Consider the following 24,606-nt stretch of genomic DNA (forward strand, 5'->3'; position numbering starts at 1 on the left):
GCTGTTACCTCTTTGAACTGATACAATCTCACCGATTGCCACCGATACCAATACCTGAAAATTGTAACAAAAGTTGTTCAAAATATTGATTAATATTTCTGGGTGAGTATTCATTCTCATTCAATTACAAGCATCAATTTACCAGAGTTTTGCTTTAAAGTATTCAATTATTACATTCATATATCAAAATAAATGTTATGTAATCTCAAAATTCAGTTTTTCACACAAAAATGGTGCAAAATAAAAAGGCACTTTGCATGTTTCTCAGAAGTATCAACCGGTACCAATACATCAACATTGGTTCAAACCTAGTTCTCTTTTTTCCTTACTTTCGTCTGGTAAATTCCATACATCTATGCACTCCAATGGATATTATTCATGAATAACAGGTTAAATGATATTTCTAGCTTGGTGAAGGGAAATTATCAACACAAGAAAAGACACACAAATGATTCAACTGATGCTGAACACCAGTGCATATATTGTTCCTTTCTTGTTGATGTACATGTATGTATGTGTGTGTGTGTGTATAAAATGGAAAGCATTCTCAACACAGTAATACACTATATTTCTCAGACATTGCTTTAACTATACATTAAAAATAGATAACCTCAATTATACAAAACAAACATAAATATATATGTATAATGATCATGTTTTCCCGATATTTCACCTTCGTTTCTTTTACAAGCATGCATTTCCCAGTAGTAAGGGACAAAAGTAACACATTGAAGCACAAATCAAATTACCTATGGGCATTATTAATGTTTATTATTACACAAAATCTATTAAACATGTTTTCATCTAAAACCGTGGTATTAACAATTGATTCTTCATGAATACTAGACTTGTATAAACACACTGAAACATTAAATAAGTAAAAGTATTGTAATCATTACACAAAACTGTATTAACTTTTTGAAAAAAATCATTTATACAATATAGGAATGTAAATCTTTAACAAAGCTGCAGTTTAAAAAGCTACACAAGACTAGGATATCTGTGAATTAATCTCATGTCAGATCTGAGGTGTAAGTGAAAGAAAAGGAAACATATTTCCACAAATCATGAACACTAATAGTGTCTATTATATAATAGACACCAGCTGTTTCTTTATTCTACAAAGTCTGACATACCCCAAGAATATATCCAAAAATTACCTAAGACAATTTCCATAACAGTTCTACAAATGGAAAACTTTTATACCCCTTGAAGCTCAATATGATTAAAAGAAAACTTCTACCGTAAAGCTGGGGGGAAAGAGAGTATAAGTAAAAATATTAAATATCATATTTCAATGCATCTATTGACTTCATGTGCCAAAATATGCAGATATATGAAATTACTCCCATACAATGTTTCTGCAAAATCCATTTACATATACACAGAAAAAAATTACAGCACACTTACTGTGTCTCATTTATATATAACTTGTTCATCATATTTGCTCCCCTGAAATAAAAGGATCTTTACATGAGGAGCTTATCTAGCATTATAATTCTAACACATGGTTCTTATTAGCCCGTTGTAGGTGTAGAGATCAGCACAATTCATTCTCCACTCACTATGTACACTCGTTCCACACCAACAAGCTAACAACGCCATGATCCATGTCCATTTATATCATGTAATCCCCATTTGGCATTATGCATTTACGTAAATTCTTAAAATTCAATATTTAATATGATAATGACATCCATTTCTTTGAATCACGGGAGATTGAATCAGTTAGCATATTTCATTCAGTCAATAATTTTACACAGCCATTTATTCTGACGTTACCGCATCAGGAATGCATCTTCATCTGAATGGCACTTCATTCCTCATCCTTAGATGGGCCCATCGATTAAGCTTACCTTCATCGTGCAGTAATAAATACTTCTAATAAAGGTGAGAAGAGCAATGATGAAAGCACCTACAACAAAAAGTTAGTATTTAAATAAGGGATCTCTCAACACAAGAAACTACAGTTGCTTTTGCATAATTTAATGGTGAATTCAATTCACATATATTTACGAGGGGGGAGGGGGGTAAAGAAACTAAAATCGTTGTCTGGTGGGCAAGTCTGTTGTAGTACATGCTTCCGCTTCTAGATGCCTCTTGCAGGGACCCTTATACATCAGTCTGCCGACCAGTGACATCGAGTGAAGTTGTGGTGTCACATAGTAAATTTTTTTGTTAAGCACCTCTCTCTCAAGTTCGTCGATTTTTGTGATGGCTGAAAAGTTCGAACAACCTGCAGCTGTGAAATTCTGTTTTCTGTTAGGGAAAACTGTAGGGGAAACAGTTGTTGTAATGCTATGAAACAGCTTACAAGGAAGCTGCTCGGTGAACTGATCTTGGATGACCGTCGCAGAACAACTGACGAACTTGTTGATTTGTCTGGTGTGTCCTGGAGTTCCTGCCAAAGAATTTTGAGCGAGGAAATGTAAAGTGGTGGCTTCATCACAACAAACAAGCAGAAATGAAATTCCCTGACTTTTCCAGGTTTTCCAGGACAAAATTTACATTTTTCCCTGACAATTACAAACTAAACTAAATCAATGTTTTTGCAAATGGAAATAATAAACTCATACAGATCCAAGTATGGATTTGTTAAGTACCAATATTATTTTCTATGAAATTGACTCAATTTCTCTATTCTCTATGATTCGAATTCAAACTTCAAAATAGTGAATTTGGAAAATTATTACAATTCACAAGCTAGGGAAGGATTACGGAATTTTGTCATACGCAGTAAGTTTAAAATAAAATACTTGATTATTTTTAAAGTTATGACTAAATGAAATTAGAGTGAAGAGTGATTGATTAAGAAATGCAATTTGTAATTTATCAGTCTCCTTATACATTCTCGGTATTATATGTTGATATTTCCACTGAGGTTTGGAACCCTCTGCTTGCAAGAACCATGTGTGCAGACTCATTTTTCAATGCATAAAGCTACTTCTCTCTTCTCTGTAAAGCAAACAACTTAACTCTTGCATATAAGTGAAACAATTGAATCGAAGAAAATAAAGTGTCATATTTCCTTACATTATCAATGGGATTTCTGCTTCAGTACAGTATATCCAAGTGATGTACTGTGAAACTGACAACATGCAGTTATACCATTAATGCTGTCGAAAATGGTATGTGGGTATTAGAAATTTGAAATTTAACGCAAGGAATTTATAGAATTGCATTGTATAGGTACCTGATTTAGCTAACCATACATTAAAACAGGAACACTCTAATAAAAAAAGCTTCTGAAAGTTCATATACGAGGGGCATCCTGAAAAAAGCTCCAATGGTGCCTATACGCAGCACTGGTGGTCAGAGATAGACACACACCCATGCAGGCAGGAAGAAGTGGCATGTAGCTGTAATCTGGTACAGTTGCAATGTAGCCGTTTTAGGACAGTTCTAGGTTAAAGATTGCAGCTCTCATACAGTCTCCCACAGACTGCGACGTAGCCTACATTGCACGCTCAGAATTTGGCACAGAGCCACCAGCAATCGTGTGAGGTGTGCAGACCGGACGTCGTGAGTGATAGTATGGTCAGACGATGGTGCAGACAATTCACGGAAGGCCAATCGAATGTGCACAACCCCATACAGCTGAGTACACACGGGCCTTTGCATCACTTCAGGTGAGAGATCTTGGAGCACTCCCTGAACGCCCTGGCCTTCAATGTACAGACTTTCATCTCTTTGTTTAACTGAAGAGGTTTCTGGCAGGACAAGGATTTGACAGCTACACTGCGGTAGAGATAGTTCCAGTCTTTGCTGTCAGACACATATACCATGGGCATACAAAATTTAGTGCCATGCTACTACAAATGCCAGAATAACGGTGGTGATTATGCTGAAAATTAGGTTAAGACTCACTGTTACTAATGCAATAAATTACAACTGATATTCATGTTTTATTTATGCCTAATCGGTAGGGACCTTGATATTTTGTTATTTTTTTTTCAAATTGGTGTATTTTCTTATTTTTTATTTTTTACTATACGGCGTTATTTTTCTCAAAATTCACATTTTCATTTTAGCGCATTTTCGGGCAAATATCTGAAATTATTCCTTCATGGTGTTTTTAAACTACTGTTTGAAATTGTAAGTCACATGGCTTATGCCTCTTCGTGAGAGTTTGATATCTTGAAAGTTCTTTTGGGAAAGTTATTTTCCACACCCCTTTTTTAATTTTTAAGGTAAGGATTTTAGATAATGGAATTTCCCCCATATATACTGAAGGGTGCATAATGACCATAAGTGGCGACGCACCCAAAAAATTAAAATCAATCAATCTCATGTGACAGATACCGATATATTATGGCACCAAAAAATGGGCATTATCTTTTTTTGACATGTCAGTATTAAGTTACCCAAAATTCGCTTTTTTGTTTTAGAACATTTATCTGCCAAATATACTGAAACTTAATACTCCATTGTGATTTTAAATGATTATATTAAATTGTAGATCACATGGTCTACGTATTTTCGTGACAGTTTGATATGTTGGAACAGATTTTTGAGGAAGTAAAAGTAAAGTGCTCCCCTGCACTTTTCCATGAAGGTGTATAAGGGTGTGGAGTTAGGGCCCCACACTTTCTTGATCACGGCTAAAGGTGAAGGTGATGTGATAAGCACCACGCTCCTGGCTACCTTTATCCCTCAAAGTTTCCTCAAGGTACCAGCTTCATATGATGCTGGGTTGGTGCCGGAACAGTTTGAATAGGCGGAAAACATCCCGGTTCTCCCCCGCAGGGGATCGACCCCGGGTCTCTTGCATAGTAGTCACACGCCCTAACGACTGAGCTCCATTATTACTCACTTGACAAATGCCAATGGAGCGCACTTAGCTTGGTAAATCAAAACATATCTCGTGCGACAAATACGCAGATTTTTGTTGTTTTTTTCATTGAAATTCGGTGGTCACTCCCCCAAACCCCCTTCCTCGGTTTGGTGACCTTAATTGTACACGGTTGCATGCTATGATGTTTTAGCTGCAAAACAAAACTTATCCGAAGTAGATTGCTCCCATAGTGCCCGAGTTATAACAATTTTCCTCCAAAAATGCTAATTACCTATTTTTCGTAAAACAAGAAATGATATTTTGGCTTATTAAAAATCTTGTATGACACCCAAGAACATGAAACATGTTTCATTCTCTTGAGAAATGTCCATTCTTTAAAAAGAACACTAAAGTTCGCGCTTTCTTCCCAAATAGCGGGAGACGAGAGGGCAAACTCCAGATTTTTGTTGTTTTTTTCATTGAAATTCGGAGGTCCCGGCCCCAGACTCACTTCCTCGATTCGGCGTTCTGAATTGTACACGGTTGCATGCTACAATGTTTTAGCTGAAAAACAAAACTTATCCAAAATAGATTGCTCCCATAGTGCCCGAGTTATAACAATTTTCCTCCAAAAATCCTATACCTATTTTTCGTTAAAAAAAAAATCACATTTTGGCTTATTATTCAACTTGTATGGCACCCAAGAACATGAAGCATGTTTCATTCTCTTGAGAAATGTCCATTCTTTGAAAAGAATACTAAAGTTTGCACCTTGTCCCCAAAATAGCAGGAGAAGAGGGGGCAAACTCCAGACTTTTATGTTTTTTCCATTGAAATTCGGAGGAAGTACCCTTCCCCCCCAAGCCCCCTTCCTTGGTCCGGTGTTCTAAATTGTACACGGTTGCATGCACTGATGTTTTAGCTGCAAAACAAAAGTTATCCGAAGTAGATTGCTCCCATAGTGCCCGAGTTATAACAATTTTCGCTGTCGCCACCCTGCAAGAGCTTAAAGCCTTGAGTGTGAAACAATTTTTAACCAAAAAAAGCACGACCCAAATGGATTCTACTTATTAGTCATAAAAATAAAAACCCAACAAATAATTCTTTCAGCCCACTATTATAACTATCCACCTTATCCACCTGCCATATTCACCGGATCTCGCTCTGTGAGACTTCTTTTTATTCTCTCGAATGAAAAAGTCCTCAAAGGAAAACATTTTGCAGATGTGGAAGAGGTGAAGAGAAAAACAATGGAGGCATCACTTTGCAAGTTTCAGGACTGCTTCAAAAAGTGGAAAACCTGTGCAATGCATCAAATGGACAGTAATTTGAAGGAGATTAACTTTGTAACACCTAAAAATAAATACACCATTTTTTATTACAAAATTCCAGTTTCTTTTGGGTACCCCCTCGTATATATAACTACAGGAAAATTTCACATATACATACAAAAAGGTAGAACCTACTATTATTTGGGAAAATTTAGTAACCACAAAGAAATGGATGTAAAATCCAAAAACATATAATTGGGGGTTAAAAATGCACACGTCAATCAAAGATATGGTGATTTCAATAAAATTCCTACAAGTTAAATTGTCTTATGGTGTGTATTTCATGTTAGGAATGGAAAATATAAAATAATCAAATGTTAATGATTTTCTGGAAAAAAAAAAAGAAAAAAAATGGGAAAATTTAGTAACCACAAAGAAATGGATGTAAAATCCAAAAACATATAATTGGGGGTTAAAAATACACACGTCAATCAAAGATATGGTGATTTCATTAAAATTCCTACAACTTAAATTGTCTTATGGTGTGTATTTCGTGTTAGGAATGGAAAATATAAAATAATGAAATGATAATGATTTTCTGAAAAAAAAAACTAAAGAAATACACAGCAAATTTTTAGATTACTCCGACATTTAATGAACCAGAAATTATAATATATGAACTGGTTATAATGACTTTTAGTCTAGGCATTACTGAGCATTACCGCTTCAAAAGCACTCCCTCAACACAAAGGCATAAAGAGTATGGGAACTGCTGATCCAAGGTTGCCAGATCACTATAAGCAGAAAATAGGACACAGTGTTCCAAAATACACAATAGAATCATTCACAGCAAATAGTGTAAAATTAGCACATTTTCACTTCAAAATAATGCAATTTTAAAATTAAGACAAGAGTACAAAATTCAGAAACTTGTAATCATTTACACTACTACACAAGAATGCTTTTCAAATGAGCCACCTTTTTCCTCAAAATGTAAGCCATGTGGTAACGCTAATTAGATCTAACCATACGACCATTAGACAGCAATATTTCAATGACAAGAACTATCCTTACAAATAGAAGGTAAGAAAATCAGATATACATACCAACATATACTACATACATTCCACCAGTTTTTTTAACCATTTGGTACGTTCCAACCTGAAAAAAACAAGGATCATTCTTAGGTATTGAGCACCTATACATCAATACGCACATGTGTGTGTCAATACATGAACCTGCATACACACAGACACACAACACATGCAGAACACAAGGTACAAATCTTGTTGGCTAACAACTTACATGTGGACAATCAAAAAAATGGTGACCACCAAAGAAAACTCAGCATGGAATTGTAAAAAAGACACATTCTCATACTAATATAAAACAATATTATGTATAAGTAATATTACTGGGTTTCGCACTTACATTTATAGTTGTATTTGTTTAAGTCCACTTTATACGCTGAAAGAGTAATTTGGATTGGATCTACAGTTTAAAATGGGATCCGAACCACTATGTGTTTCAAATGGGTATTGATTTCTTTTAGGTACAAAGGATATTCACAAACTTTATCGCTGCAGTGCAGCCATCACGATGGTGATCATATACACAGAGTTTATGAGTATTTTTGGCAACACATGGATGCCATTTGCAAACATTCAAATAGCATTTATGCATCGAGCTGTGTGTTTATTAGCTGTGAGGTGGACCATTCGGCTTGATCATACTCATTCTAGTCTCCCACGCTCGAGTGTATAGAATCGAATATAATTTCAATGTGTTTCTAATAAAAAATAAAATAAATAAAAAATTAAAAATACAAATAAATGTCTGATGAAGGGAGCGTGTGTTCTCCTGAAAAGTCGCAACGAAAAACTGTTTTCTTATGCTAACCGTAAACTACAAGAAAATAATTTCAATGTGACAATAATCATAGAAACATGTGAAAGAATCCACCCTGGTAGTTTCAGCCCAAAACCATTTATTCATTTTCATATATCCCTATGTATTGGTAAGATAGACTAACCTACATTTTAACATGGAGACGATGACCATGTTCACTTGTTTCAATTTGACTCCATCTTTCACTTCATGGTCCATATTTGAGGGCCCACTATCACCGACAAATTATGGTTATATGTGAATTACTGGGGTTCAAGTGTATACCGATCATTTTGCCTGTTTGAGCATTATTCGCTCGAGCAAAGAAGCTGTCAAATTTGTACGCTACCTAGCATCATCCAGTGGTCGGAAGTAGTGTGCTACTTGTAGCGTCGCTACTGTAGCTAGCTACAAAATTTGTAGCGGTAGCTGTAGCAGCATTACAATTTTTTAAATTGTAGTTGTAGCTGTAGCGACGCTACAAAATTCCTGTAGTTGTAGCGAAAATTTCGCTAGAGCTACATTTTTCTCAGCATTTTGAGGTAACTTTTGAAAGTGGCAACGGCGTCAATAATAAACTACAATATTGCTTACTTTTGCACGAGATTCAAAAAGACAAAGTCCATTACATGGAAATACAGATAATCTAGATTATAAATATCTTTATATCGCAGGTTATAAATATCTGCGTAATTTATTTCATTACCATCTGAATAATTCTAATATCCAGATAACTAACTGGCATATATGAATATATTCTGGCTAATAGCCATTTCTTTTATCTGCATCACTATTTCGTGGAGAATCATGCTTCATTTGCTACACTGCCAGGAAAAAATGCCCTGGAACAAATCCTGTGCATATCGATGGCATAACAGACAGCAAAATATCGATAATTACTGTGTAAAACACAACTTACAGTGCAAAAACGAGCAATCCATTTTCTACTAATCTGACACAGCAATAGTGCCAGCAATCCATGGTTCAGTATGTTAACAGCATTGATCATTGTCGGTGTATAGGATCACACCGGCAAGAAATTATTGCTACAAGAACGATAATGTTTCTAGAATTACAATTATTTTCATCGTAATGTTTGTTCGCAAATTTTAAAATGACAATATGTTTAGAACACTCGGGTTTGCACATCAGTTTCCTCAATATATTTTATCATATTGTAAAAGAACGTACGAGTTATTGACTTTACTGCAGAAATGACAATTTTCTTTTGTTAAAATACACAGTTTTCAAATCTATGTATTTTCCTACGTTTGCGTCCCTTTTCTCTAACTTTTTCTAATCATGGCAATGAGGATGCATTGTTTATTTAGTTATGCTCTTATTTATGGCCGTTTTCTGCCACTTTTGGCTAATTGTGAGAATGAGGAAGAATGATGAACGATGAGCAGAGTGGGGAATGGAGGAGCAGGAGGATCCCATCCTCCCAACTAGGCATCTTTCCTAGTTTTTGTTTTGAGTCCACTTTATGCACAGATCAGCTGATCGAGACTGATACGAACCACCATGTGCCCTCCGCCAGGTATCGAACCTGGGCCCTTTGAATACAAGGTGACAATTACAATTTCCACTATATCTTCGGGGAAGCATTTCCAACATAAAAACTTACGTAAAGCATTGCTCCACCAGTTTCTAATTTATACCATTAGAAGCATCACCCAGCTATCCTCAAGGTTCGAGCAAATATCCGCCATCCACCAAATAACATTCTGTTTAAGTTAAAAAGATTAAATTGATAAATATCACATTTTTATCTTATTCCCATTATGCGCAACACGTTATAGTTTATTTCGATACATGTGATATTCTTCCAATTAATTTTAAAAAGAAGTGTCACATAAATATTTTTGATATGACAATAAGAACAACATGGATACTTGTAAGACTTAGTTTCTTTAATTGATAAGCCACTTACAAATGTACTTTATTCTCAAACACTTTAGTAAAAATATGTAACTAAAGTAACACTGCTATAAAAATTATAGAATGAAGGGAATCATGGTAATAAATAACAGAATCTATTTTTCAGTACGTACAACTATCATACTAGGGCTTCTTTTGAATAGCCATATGGTTGTTTTAAGTTTTTAATACAGAAGTAGCGCAAAAGTAGCGAAGTAGCGAGTAGCGAACAGGAATAGCGTAGCGAGCTACTTTCTAGTAAATGTAGTTGTAGCTGTAGCGAAGCTACATTTTGGAAGAGTAGCTGTAGTTGTAGCGAAGCTACTTATAAAATGTAGCATTCTAATCACTGGCGTCATCCATGCGAACTATTACGACACTTAAGCAAAAAGCCCTCGATGCAGCACTCTTGTGTTTATAGTCTTTAAAATCAAGAAGCCACTTACGAAATGAAGTGAAATGTCAGGACAGTGCATTTGCATTTTCTCACAAAGTGAGCAAGGTGGTGACTTCTTAAGCCGTGAAGTTACAGGGAATGAGGTCACACACAACTACAGAAAACACAAACACATTATAAAAAAAAAACGTACTGTGGTCGTTATTTGAAAGAAGGTAAAGGGAATTTCCTTATGTGAACTCAAAATATTAAGAAATATATATATTTTTATAGAACTGAATTTGAAAATTCAGGCTCCAGGTGCAAATTTTCAGGAGTCATGGTGTCCGGTATTTTTCTACCCCTGCATTTAAGTATTTAAAAATAATGCGTATTGCTGCATCCTGTGATTAGTAAATAGCCATTGATACTCTTTTATACAAGAAAGGAATACAATGTGTGATACTGAAAACATTATAAGCTATTAGAACATAACACTCACATTTCTCCTAGCAGAACATAACAACATTGCATTAAGGTAAATATTACTACATGTTCTCTTTTTTACATATAAAAAAAATGTACAAAATTAATTTTTAATTTTACAGATTCCAGTACAAATTCAAATATGCTACTTCACATTGCTCATATGAACCACAACCCCAAAAGTCTTTCAAATTCTTGTTTATTCTAACTGCTTTCACAAGGAAATTAAGCTATTTGTTTACATTACATAAATACTTACTGTTACTCCAATTCCAATTCCAAGAAAGATAATACTAATAACCATAAATATAATGCCTCTTCCTCTAGCAAAATCTGGACCTACAGACGATCTGCAAAAGGGTAAAAAGGGTTTTAGTTATTGCTTTCAACCTCATACAATGTTGTAATGGAATAAAGGCAATTCAAAAACAAAGTTCATATTGCACATCCACATCATAGAACCTCTAAATTGTTTTGTATATTTTAGTGAAGTTCATTAATACCTACGGAACCTATCATCCTTAAATTGCTCCAACATTTTGCTTCTGATAGCTCTCACAACAAATGCTGGGGATGACCAGATTCAAAAATTTTACTCTAATATAGATATTATCACTAAATGTTACACTAATCAATTATTAATGGCTTTATAACTAGTTTGTAACTAGTATAACTACTAATTAGTCTACCTATATTTTGTGAAATATATTCTATATTATAACTACAAATTTTATCTTCTTAATAAATACAAAAGCACATTTCAAGATACATAAAACCTAATTACAATCCTTGCATATCTTAGATTGAAAGAAAAACTGCATACTTAAAGCACCAATAAAGAGAGATAGAAAATAAATAATTTATAAAATAGCCCACAAATTAGTAACCCATTTCAATGCAATAAAGTGGAGAATAAACCCCCTTAAATTAACTGCTCAGAAATTTTTGTCACTTTTTATAGATTTTTCATACATCATAAGAGCAATTGAAAATGATATAACTGCATGAATTTCTAGTGGCTGTAACAGATTATAAGTGATTCACAGAAATATTAGACAACTTGCCACATGTTTACAATGGTGTATCTATGTACCACATTGGTAGAGGTTCAATCTCAACCCATATAATGGCCATATTCTTACCACAAATACATTAAGACAAACTGAAAAATCTATTGTTAAATGAACAATATCTGTGTTCCAGCACTCACAAATAGTAGCTCTCACTTCTGAACCAACTTCCTAAAAAGAACTATTCTCATTTTGCTTATTTACATTCCCCCTTACATGTTGCCAACCCTTCATTATATTTTGTCCTTTCTCTTAATTTGTATTTGGCTTGCATACATGAAACCAAGCACATCTTAATTTGTATTTGATTTGCATATATGACACCAAGCACATCTTAATTTGTATTTGACTTGCATATATGAAACCAAGCACATCTTAATTTGTATTTGACTTGCATATATGAAACCAAGCACATCTTAATTTGTATCTGACTTGCATATATGACACCAAGCACATCTTAATTTGAATTTGACTGCATAAATGACACCAAGAACATCTTAATTTGTATTTGACTTGCATATATGAAACCAAGCACATCTTAATTTGTATTTGATTTGCATATATGACACCAAGCACATCTTAATTTGTATTTGACTTGCATATATGAAACAAAGCACATCTTAATTTGTATTTGACTTGCATATATGAAACCAAGCACATCTTAATTTGTATTTGATTTGCATATATGACACCAAGCACATCTTAATTTGTATTTGACTTGCATATATGAAACCAAGCACATCTTAATTTGTATTTGATTTGCATATATGACACCAAGCACATCTTAATTTGTATTTAACTTGCATATATGAAACCAAGCACATCTTAATTTGTATTTGACTTGATATATGACACCAAGCACATATTAATTTGTATTTGACTTGCATATATGAAACCAAGCACATCTTAATTTGTATTTGACTTGCATATATGAAACCAAGCACATCTTAATTTGTATTTGACTTGCATATATGAAACCAAGCACATATTAATTTGTATTTGATTTGCATATATGACACCAAGCACATCTTAATTTGTATTTAACTTGCATATATGAAACCAAGCACATCTTAATTTGTATTTGACTTGATATATGACACCAAGCACATATTAATTTGTATTTGACTTGCATATATGAAACCAAGCACATCTTAATTTGTATTTGACTTGCATATATGACACCAAGCACATCTTAATTTGTATTTGACTTGCATACATGACACCAAGCACATCTTAATTTGTATCTGACTTGCATACATGACACCAAGCACATCTTAATTTGTATTTAACTTGCATATATGAAACTAAGCACAATCATGTCTATTAATTTGTGTATCCTTTTAAATTTTACAGATTCCAATACAAATTCAGATATGCTACTTCACATTGCTCACATGAACCACAACCCCATACGTATAAGCAGATTGTGTGTAAGATAGTCTTGTTCTCACTTTTGTATTTGTTCTTTTTTTTGTTATTTGTACATAGTATGTAGTGTCTGTATCCATTGGGGTTAAGTGGGGTTAAGTGCCAGAACAGCCACAGGCTGAACCACGCCCTTCAATAAAGGAAAATTGAATTGAGTTAAAAAAAAGTCATGATGTACTTTGTTGCCAAATGAGATCTTACTAACTAAACAAGCAGGATGACACACATTCAAAGACAAACTAAATAAAGTAATTACTTACACTTTCCTACAATGTGGACATCTGGCAAGTGCATTACTCAAGGTATTGAACTGAAAGAGAAGAAGGAACATTAAATGAATTATGCAAACATATGAAGAATTAAAAGCAAAAAATTATGTTGCCATCCTTATTTTTTTTGTTCTTTGTAAACAAAGAAATCTGAAGGTAAGAATGCTACACTAAAATTTCCCAGCATGTAACTAAGAACAAAGACATTCCACAGGAACTCCAGTGGACCCAAATATTATGTTGAATGTGATCAAATCACACAAATCAAGTATGTACTTTGGGCTCTTTTGAAATTTGCCAAGGATGATGATACGTAGTTTCTTAATGAAATCTCTAACTCTCATATACAGACATACTAAACGATGTTGGATCAACAGTTTAACCTAACGTATAGATACAATAAACATACATACTTACCAAAAATGTGTCATGACAATGTCCACATGTGACACGACACATACCAGGCATGCTGGGAACTGGAGGAGCAACTGGACTTGGGGCCAGGTTAATTATGCGCTTACAGTTTGGTCGAGGGCATGCTATTCGTTGCGATGAGCTTTTACAAATTAGTAGACAGTTGCAGGGGCAACGAACATACTTTTTCCCTGGTGGTGCATTCCTAATCGGCTGCAAAAAAAAAAGAACGCACAATTAACATAATCAGAAGAATGGGTTTTTGCATTCAACGATAAGGCAACAACATACATTTGATTTCCTTCCCCAGTTTCAAAAAATCATTAGTTTTCCTATGTTCTTTAACATTGTGATAAAAATATGATCAAATGTGGAAAACACTGACAACGTAAAATAAGGGCAAAATATAAACCTACAAGCTTAACCCTCTGGCAACACTACATATTTTAATGACTTAGCCTTGTATAAGCAATGTTTTCAGTCAAACAGCAATGTGAGATTGTATCACATGTAAAAAATATTGCTTGATTTTCTACTTATAGATTACTTTATTGATGAAAATGCCTTGATACTAGATTACACATGAAAGATTATACAAATGCTTGCATATTTCCTTGAAAAAATATGAAATGAATAAGTACAGTCAGTTAAAAACACAAATAAACTGATTTCCTTATTATATACTGGGCTTCCCTGATTGACATAGTGGTAACGTCATCACCTTGTAATCTAAGGATTCTGGATTTGATACATTGTTGAGGTACCTAGTGGTTTGGATCCCAATTTAAACTGCAGATCCAGTCCTGATTCACCAATCTGTGCACAAAATGGACTTAAAACGAAAATCAAACTCAATTATATAATAGTAAAAAACAAATTTTCTTCACTGAAGTTTTGCAAGGTGACTCCCATCACTGTCCTGTATCTCCAAGTACAAAAACTATGTGACAAGCCTACTCCGATTAACAATTAACAAATATTAGTTTACTATTTTAACAGATTACATCATTTTGGAACTTGGAATGTATTTTAAAAGACACATACAATTGCTATAAATGTGAATATGTATCACATGTTAAAATGAATATATTCAACACTAAATTGAACACAGGATAAATACACACAGTCAAAGCATAAGCAATAATTTTCATGTTACAGACAGTTTCTGAAAGTTTGTCAGATTCTGGCATTTAAAAAAAAAACAATTCACCTTAATGAAACTAGATGATGTTTATTTTCAAGTTCATTTTATGCACAGAGACTAATAGGGATTGGGCCTACAGTTTGGAAGTGAGATCCAAAGTGCTATGTGCCACCTGAACCTAAATGACATCACCAACTCCAGCTTGTCCTCATACGTGTGAAAAGGGAAAATTTTGTTGGAATACCTTCGCATACAACTTCTACAAGCGACATAAACAAACACATCACTTTCCTGCACTTGATTTGAAAGGTCAACTCCTAGGTCATTCATCTGAATTAATATTTATCAGTCATTACTTGGTCATTCCAAGATGGTACATTTTCATGAACGTCAAGGTCATTTTCCTAATTTCCAGCAAAAGATAAAAATAAATTAGGGCTGAGACGATACCAATGTATCAGTATTGGCCGATACTAGTGGTATCAACATCGGAAAGTATCGGTTGGAATGTTTTCCCAATACCAGCTGATACTTTCCGGCATTTTAGTCTTTCACGGGGTCTGCAAAAATGCTGCACGATACTTTTGAGGTCTAATTATCTTGGAAATTGTACAAATTCCAGCTTCCTTTTTATTTTGTACCAATTTTGAGGTAAAAGCTGGATTTTGTTACATAACATGTGTTTTAATATACTGATGTAATTCATGAATACTTTAAATCAAAATTCTTGGTAAATTAATGCCTACAATTGATACTGATTAATATTTTGAACAGGTTTAAATTATTACAATTTTCAAATATCGGTATCGGTGGGAATCAGCAACAGCATCGGTATCGGTTCAAATTGGTATCGGCAAAGCCCTAAAATAAATCATACTAAGAATGATACCTACTTCAAGGAAGTTTTCTACACAACAAATAAAAGGCAGAAAGAAATTCATTGTGCTTCCTTGTCAGTCTAAACAAATAAAAACTGGAAGCAATTAGAATTGCACAACCCAGAAATAAAAAGACCAATAAAATATCACAACTGCCAAAAACATTCCCTTTTATTCAAGTTCTGATTGAAGGTGAGCACTTTAATGTGTCCTTTCAGACATAACTGGTAATCCCAACATGAAGTACTACTTGCATCAGTATCTTACTTCACTCTAAAGAATTCCATCCAGTTAGAACATGGTGCTACATGCAGGGTTTTCTGATTATGAAATTCCCTGACATTTCCAGGTTTTTCAGTCCAAAAATGAAATTTTTCCAGACATGTTTATCATCATGATTTTTGCTTTTGAACCTTGTGTTTTTCAATTAAATATATAATCCGTAATTATTATGAATATTCACTTTCACAACATTTATTTAGCAAATTTCATTCTACACATCAAGAACACGTGGAAATTCAAAGAGTAAAATGTAAAATTACAATCAGCATCAAATGTATTGGGTGGTACAATCACCTGCATCTAGCCTTCAGGATAAGGTACACAGAGATACATTATTTCACCATAACAGATCTCCACAATATAAAAACAGAAAAAAGTTCATAAACCATACACAATTTTTCATTTTCTGGCAGATTTATAGTGTCGTAGAACATGTTGCTTTTTTGCTTACATTTGTAAATACCTACATAGCATCTGGAGAAATTTTGGTTGCATATAGTAATTCTATAGGAAATGCCAACAAGACTAAGATGTATAAAATAATAGACGATAACCTCATCTTCACCAACCATTCCGATAATTGTGATCATATTATCAATGTACTTTAGTTATCAATCAGATATTTGGACTGCAAGTTTTAGTTTGATATTCTTTCTAATATCTAGTATTATAAAAGTGCAAATTTATTACAGAAAATCGAAGGAACCATAATTTTGCACAAGACTGAGAATCATAAGAACGAAAGAAACAAGTTTCTAAACTGAATCTTTTTGGAGTGGAATCACAAGAACTGAATCCAGAAGTGGAAGTGAACTGCTTGTTCATTTTGCAACTTTTTCTCTTTCAGACTCCAAAATGCATGTAAATTCCAAACAACCTGCAAAATTCCCTGACATTTCCCTGTTTTCCCGATGAGTAGCAACACTGTACATGTGAAAAAATAATGTATCAGACAACAGTTATTGCACTAACACAATACTTACTGTAGCTTCATTGCAATCAGTACACTTCACAACATGCTGGTCTCTCTTTCCTGAAATGTCAATCATGGCCTGACACACGCGGCAGGTAACCATCGGAACCCCACTCTCTGGGGTTGCCGAATATGGAGGAGGGAGCTCATCTGGACCAATAGGTGATACAGTAGCCTGCTGAGTAGCTGTGGATAAGACAATGGGTCGTATTAATAAAATTAAACAATTGTTTATGGGAACATTTGCAAGAAACAGAGAAGTGGATGAAAACAGTAAACACTTATCACACAGAATAAAAATCCTTATATCTCATGACCTGGCTGCATGCAAATACACATTACTACATTTTCCCATCATCTGGCTATACTGCTTTGAAGTCATCTTTCTTTCTCCAGTAAATATGTGACCAGGCTTCCTTCCATTTCTATTTCCACACACACACACACACAGAGCTCCAAGAAAATGTTACAAGATTAGTATATGCTTAGTTGTATTAATACAGTCCAATTGTAGAATTTTAAAAACTGGTAATTTGTCAGTGTCACAGAACAATATGTTGAGGAATATATCGATATCATTACATGATTTTTTGAAAAACAACCAAAAACCGCAGTCCAGAGGTAAAAATGCTGTATTATAAGTCCAGACCCGAATGTGTTAATAAGGAAGACACTACTTTAAAAAATGAAAATTTTCTTCCCAATGTGATTTGAATGCAATGTGTGACTATTAAAGTGGTGTTCTCGGAGGAGAGGGGGGGGGGGTTTGCAGTTCATAACACCACAGCTTTGGTTCCACAGATTGGTTGTTTGGTCACAATCCCAATTCTGTAATGAATTTCACAAATTGTACAAAAAGGATAAGGAAGACACTAAGAATACTAGTGAAACTAATTCATGCATTTTAAAGATGGAGAAAGTGTTAATCTGTGAGGAATTGTATCATGAAGAGTACGCTGCACAGATAAAAATATATAAATGACTTACATGAGTGAGTAGAAATGGTACGCTGCACAGTGTGTTCACACTCAAGTCTGGAAATTTTGTGCACACACACACATAGGTTTTTGTGCACACACACACATAGGAAATGAAGGCAACAGTCAATATTCTGAAAATTTTACCTAGTTTACCGCAACAATTCTTTATATATTGTATATATTTAATATACAGGGTGTTTCAATAAATTTGATATTATTTCGTTATCTAATAGCATTACCAATTTCATGCAAATGATCTGCAAATTTAACAGTGTGTGTAGAAACACCTCAAAAGTCAATGTATATGTGTATTTTATAGTAGGCACAGAGCAGAAAGAATAGGATATAATTCATATATCTTTTTCTCAGGGGTATGTGAAGGGTCTCATCTATGCCTACCCCCCCTCCCCCTTTCCTACAAGCCTAGAGGAACTCCAGCAGTGAATCACCACCACACTGGAGACTGTTATCGCAGACATGCTGCAGCATGTTTGGTAGGAGCTGGACTACCGACTTGGCGTGTGCAGTGTCACAGGCGGCATACATATTGAATGCTTGTGAACAATCATTTGGGTCATTTCATGCCAACTAACCAGATGGTCCCTGCCTCACCACCTCAGATTTTGATGAAATTTGGTACAGAGATGGTCTGAGGCCTAAATGAAATTATGCAAAATTTTAGCTCAGTATCTGCTATACTTTGCCTAAAATGCCCTCACCTTGAGACACCTCACCGGAGACACGGTGCTGGCAACGTTACCAGAAGGCATGTTTAGCTGCCTCCTGTGCAGCCATAAATGGTCTCAGAGGTCCAAAAATGACATCTCTTATACAACGTTTTGTGTAGATTTTAAAAATGAAGTCAATTTGACTCCAACGTCCGTAGTTTTCTTGCAAATGTTGGCTAAAAATAGGAAAAAATTCACGGTTACATCTGGCTCAACAAACTTCACTGCCTTACAGCCTGAAAAATAACAAGTCTACAGTTGCTGTATTTTGCAGTTTGATTTCGAGTTACATAGAGAGTACTAGATTAAAATCACAAGTTTCTCAATTTATTAATGTCCAACTTATTAAGGTGGAAAGATTGACCGGAAACTGAAAAAACACAAAAACCGCTCTGGATGAACATAATGGCAGTTAAATATTGTCCTTTAATGAGTTTCACTGAAAAGAGCAAAGAAAAATACCTTAATGAGCCAAAATTCATCATGGTGACCCCCCCATTTTCTAAAAATAGAACACCTTCAAATACGACAATATTTGTTATTTCGGAGAACTATGTTCATTTTCCTACGTTATCTAATCCAGTAGAGCAACTGTTAGCTAAACTTTTATGGACAAACAATAGTCTGAATTTAAAAAATGAAGCCACTTTGAGTGTTATGCCCTTGTCATTACATTGCAATTATTTGACATTATTAGAAATATTGTATATGTTCGTTTTTATATACAGGAGTATATCTTCTCTTGTCATATTCTTTTTGGTAGACAATGATCTTCCATTCTAACAATATGTCCAAGCCATCTTAGTCTTCCCTCGTTTATAAATCTAAAAGTTCTTCTAGTATGCTACTAATTTCTTCACTTGTTCGGATCCTCCACTCATTGTTTACTTGAACAGTACCATATATTTTCCGAATTATCTTCCTTTCAAATATATGTAGCTTCAGTTAGTTTTCTTTGGTGAGCGTCTCAACTTCAGAACCATAGGTTACTACAGGTCTAATCAATGTTTTATATATTTTCAGTTTAGAGCTTCTACTTATTACCTTACTTTTCAATAGCTGTATGTTGGCACAATAAGCCTTATTGCCTGTTTCAATCCTCTCTCTGATAGCATTGGTTATGTTATTCTGGTTGTCTATCAATAATCCAAGGTACTTGAATGTGCTCACACAGTCAAATATTTTACTACCTATTTCAATATTTATCTTGCTTCTTCTGATTGTTTGAAATTACCATCATGTACTTTGTTTTTTGTGTATTTACTTGTAGTCCTAATTTGTTGGTTGCTTGTTCTAGATGATTAAATATTCTGTGAAGTTCTTTCGGTAAAATTTCAGTAACCACCAAACGTCTCTAATTCCCTTATTTTCCACATTGATACTTACGTATTCTGCATTCCTAAGGATTCTTGAAGGTGGCATTTCGTTTTTTCCATGCAAATAATCTCAATTTTAGACATATCGAGCATTTTTTTTTTTTTGTTTGCTTTCGCTTGAGTTACACGCGATATGGCAGAGAAATGTTGACTAGCGTTGTCCATGATCAGTGGTTATGGAGTGTTGCAATCTTCTTCATAGAAAAATACCTACTTTCGTGTTACTGATTTTGTATTTCTTTCCAGGTTCGAAAAATGCACGAACCATGCACGGATAGCCCGACGAATGATTGATAAATAGCCCCACGAACCATGCACGGCAAGGTTAGGTTAGGTTCTGTTAGGTTAAACAAACATAGTTAAAATTGTTTTTTAAAATTAGAAAAATATTTTTTTCGGGTTCAAAAACCCCACCCCACGAACCATGCATGGATAGCCCCACGAAACATGCACGGCAAGGTTAGGTTAGGTTCTATTAGTTTAGGCAAACATAGTTAAATTTAGTTTTTAAAATTAGAAAAATATCTTTTTTTGGGTTCGAAAACCCCACGAAACCATGCACGGATAGCCCCACGAACCATGCACTGCAAGGTTAGGTTAGGCAAACATAGTTAAAATTTGGGGTCGTAGTAATATCAGGAATGTATATTTCATTTTTCATCTTCTTGAAAAAGACGGTGTGGTTGGAAACACTGAAATGAGGTTACGTCATCAAACGTACGCAACATCCGGTTCACTTAGAGAAAGCAAATACAAGCAACGGCAATTGTGCGTCGGAGAGATATCTTTCTTCAAAAATACATGAATTCCTGGTCAAATAGATTCCACGATGAAAGAAAATACTTGCACGAACTTTGAAAATGCTATAGAAACTCATTTCCCTAAGTAGTTTCTTCTGTAAACATTAAGAAATACGTAGGGCCAAGATCGAATAGTTACCAAGGCAATAATAGTTTCACAGAGTAAACACTTCATCTGGATGTATTGCAGGACATTTCGCTGGATGCTGTTGAAAAATAGGACATATTTGGTTTCTTGGAGTAAGAAAGCCTTGTACAGTAAGGTTGTTCGCTTTATATCCGACGATGTTTGACGGGTACTCACCATAGAGATACCGTGCCACCACCACCGATCATGTTCTATTGGACCCCCAGCATTGTGGACTATCGCCTGGCATCGCAGTTTCCATTGCAGCAAGCTCGGGCGCAGGACAGGCATGGGAATCCTGTCCCACTCCTCCCTGCAAGCTTTCCATAGACCATCCAGGGTGCGCGGGCGGCGATGTTGAAGACGTCGTTTCAACAGTACAAATACGCAAAAATCCATTGGACTCGCATCTGAGCTTTTCACAGGAATGTCTTCAAACGGAATGACATGAATTCCTAATTCCTCTGCCATTTCCTGATAAAAACGTAGTGATGTTCTGGCGGTATGACTCGAAGCCTTGTCCATATGGATCATCACCTATTTCACATCCATTCCATACAATTGTGGGATGTCTCTCCGATAGATAGATGTCAGAATGGAGTCTTGGAAGTATCTGGCATTCGCCTTCACGCTTTTGTCCACCTTGCATATCATCAACTTACCCTCATATCCGAATCCCATCACAATCATAAAGCCACGAGGGAAACTTTCCCTGCATTGACCCTTGCCGTCAATGTCATGGTTTGTGATCGGCCGAATGTGACCACCAGCAGTGAGATGGACATATGATTCATCCATTGTGACAACTTTCTTCCATTTGGAACCCGCCAGGTACTTTTCATACAGTTTCCTGCAGTTCGTCTTACGTTCGGCAATGTGACGTGGTAGAAGGTGGTGTACAAGGGCTTTCCGCACACACTTCAACCTGAGGCGCTTGCAAATTGTTTTGTTCACAGTTGACGGTGCGGGGTGAAATCTGTGGGCCATATCATGTTGAGTTGGGGGATTTTCTTCGCACGCAAATCACCCCTTCGCAATACAGGTGACACTTTGCTTGCAGCCCTTCTCCTGGTGGTTTTCGTTGGTGAATGTTCGCAAGAAGAGCCTATTGTGTGTAACGGGCCACAATAGCTTTCCCAGTAGTCACCCCGAGTGTTAACCCATTCTCCCGGCACTGTTTCACAATGCGTACATATGAAAACTTAGCATGGAAAAGGGCCATTACGTAATCCTCCCAATACCGGTTGATTTTCGGAATTTGATAACATTCACTACCAACCTCACGCACCTACAAGGTCAGACACAACACTGCTCCCGCCAGCAGACCCACAGTTTCAGCATGATACGCCAGGTGGCAGCACCGAATCGAAAATGGTCGGATATAAAGCGAACAACCTCTGTAATTGAGGGGTCCCGGGTTCGATTTCTGGTGGTGGCACATAGTGGTTCAGATCCCATTTTAAACTGTAGGTTCAGTCCCAATTAGCCTTACTGTGCAAATAGTGGGCACCAACTCAATCAATCACTCACGTTGATTTTCATTTTCCCCGATTTGTGTATGGATTTCTTATGTAAGTACAAAACACACTTCCAGCAGATACAATTTACAAAAATTTCAACTGGTGTAATCTTCTGGTCAATATGACATCTTCACACAATTACTGCTTCCACAACAGATTCACAGTCTTCAAACTTTAAACGTTACAATTTACTATTCCAGACACAGATTTCTTCATTTTTACACAAGAAACTACTTACGGTAATAAGTTTCTGTAGCATTGTCTAACATCTGGAAGGTGTTTTCTGTCATGTGGGACTGTATCATAGAGGAAATTCATGTTTTTTATTGAAAATTAATTCTCCGATGAGCCTTTGGCACGTATACCTTCCTAAATCATCACACCTCGTACTTGTTTTTTGTTGATGTTCATTGAAATGCGGTCAGTGTTTCAACAAAAAATATGAACATGACGTATCGTGGATGCGTGGTGAAATTCATACCGGGAGCCCTACAAACCATTGATGGATAGTCCAAAAAACCATACACGGATAGCCCCACGAACAATTTCCGGCAAGGTTAGGTTAGGCAAGCATAATTAAAATTTTCTTCGTAAAACAACGTGAAGTAAAAAAATGTGAAAAAATTTTTAATTACATCCGCTTTCTTCACGAGTGTTTTTTGGGTTACGACTGTATAACAAATGAAAATCGACAAAACACAAGCACGATTATCAACAAAGGTGTACGTGCCATACTGTATCATACGCAAGCGAGACAATGCAAATAAAGAAGTACTCGTAATGTGAAAAATTGACATTAGTTTCATCAAAAAAACGTGAATACACCTTAAAGAATGTTCCGCACAGCAGATAGGTAAGTACGAATGTTAAAAGTGATGAAACGAAGAAGTTACAGGTGTTTGAGGAATAGTAAATTTATACCCTTTAAACATTCATCAGCACTTCCAAACCATGTTTTCGTGCTCCTGTACACCTTGTAAACAGTTTATTGGCAAGAGCTGTGTACATCCTTCAAGAATTTTAAGATAAGGGATTAAAGGCTCCCATAAACAGGTCTGAATTTATATAGGTGGAAGGTCAGGGGTAACATCATACTAAGGCTGTCCTGTGCACAATTTCAGTTACATCTTTTTAGGCCAAGTTATGTCAGATGGTAAATTATATTTTTACCACAATTCAGTTCTCATTTTTCTATTTTGTGGCCTTTTTCCCCTCACTAGTGGGCCAAGGTTGTATCCCAAAAACCTTGACCTTATTTAATATTCAAAATAGGGTCTAATTTTGTAGTTTGTAAAAAAGAAAAACGAAAACATGGAAGTCATGTCATTTTTCATTGTTCCACTATTAGCTTTAAGACTTCCAATGCACGTTAGATGATTTCCCTCCTCTGTTAATCTTATCGATATTTTCCTACAGCTTAGGAAATTATTTCGTGTGCTCCTTATAAACCTTGGCATAGAGTAACTTTCAAAAACAGAATTTGTACTTCTCCTACATCTACCCTGCCCTGCCCTATTGTAAAGCCTTCATTAATAATATATGGTAGAACTAATTGAGCATTTTTTATAACAAAATTCGTCTGGATAATATTGTGAAAAGAGTTTCCTTGCATATCCTAAAATTCTTATTAATCACACTGAAATAATCTGGTTCAACTTATCAAATGACTAAAAAAGATAGCGTTATGCAAAAGTCGAATGAAAAATTAAAAAGCAAAACATTGTGGATCTTAACTTTTAGGTGCTTGGCAAAACAGTACAATTATATATTTATACAGTACAAAATACAATACGCCATACCGGGAACTGCACCAGCAAGTACATCATATTGTCCACGGTTTTCATTAAGCAAAGGTTGCCTCTCGCCGTCCTCCATGTTTACTGATGACAGAAAAACATGACAA

At 35.3% G+C, this 24,606-nt stretch overlaps 1 protein-coding gene across 1 annotated transcript; it reads right to left on the reverse strand.

The window, feature by feature from the left end:
- Nucleotides 1-447: 447 nt before the first annotated feature.
- On the reverse strand, nucleotides 448-24,606 carry LOC145993369 (type I phosphatidylinositol 4,5-bisphosphate 4-phosphatase-A). Its single transcript, XM_083129433.1, has 7 exons — nucleotides 24,503-24,606; nucleotides 17,183-17,358; nucleotides 13,899-14,108; nucleotides 13,473-13,522; nucleotides 10,974-11,064; nucleotides 7,152-7,206; nucleotides 448-1,915 (listed from the first exon to the last, which is right to left on the reverse strand). The coding sequence occupies exons 1-7, from the start codon at nucleotides 24,576-24,578 to the stop codon at nucleotides 1,830-1,832; spliced, it is 744 nt and encodes a 247-aa protein (XP_082985559.1). The 5' UTR covers nucleotides 24,579-24,606; the 3' UTR covers nucleotides 448-1,829.

This window comes from Lepisma saccharinum, chromosome 1 (assembly GCF_977018435.1).
Source record: "Lepisma saccharinum chromosome 1, izLepSacc3.1, whole genome shotgun sequence".
Classification (NCBI taxonomy): Eukaryota; Metazoa; Arthropoda; class Insecta; order Zygentoma; family Lepismatidae; genus Lepisma; species Lepisma saccharinum.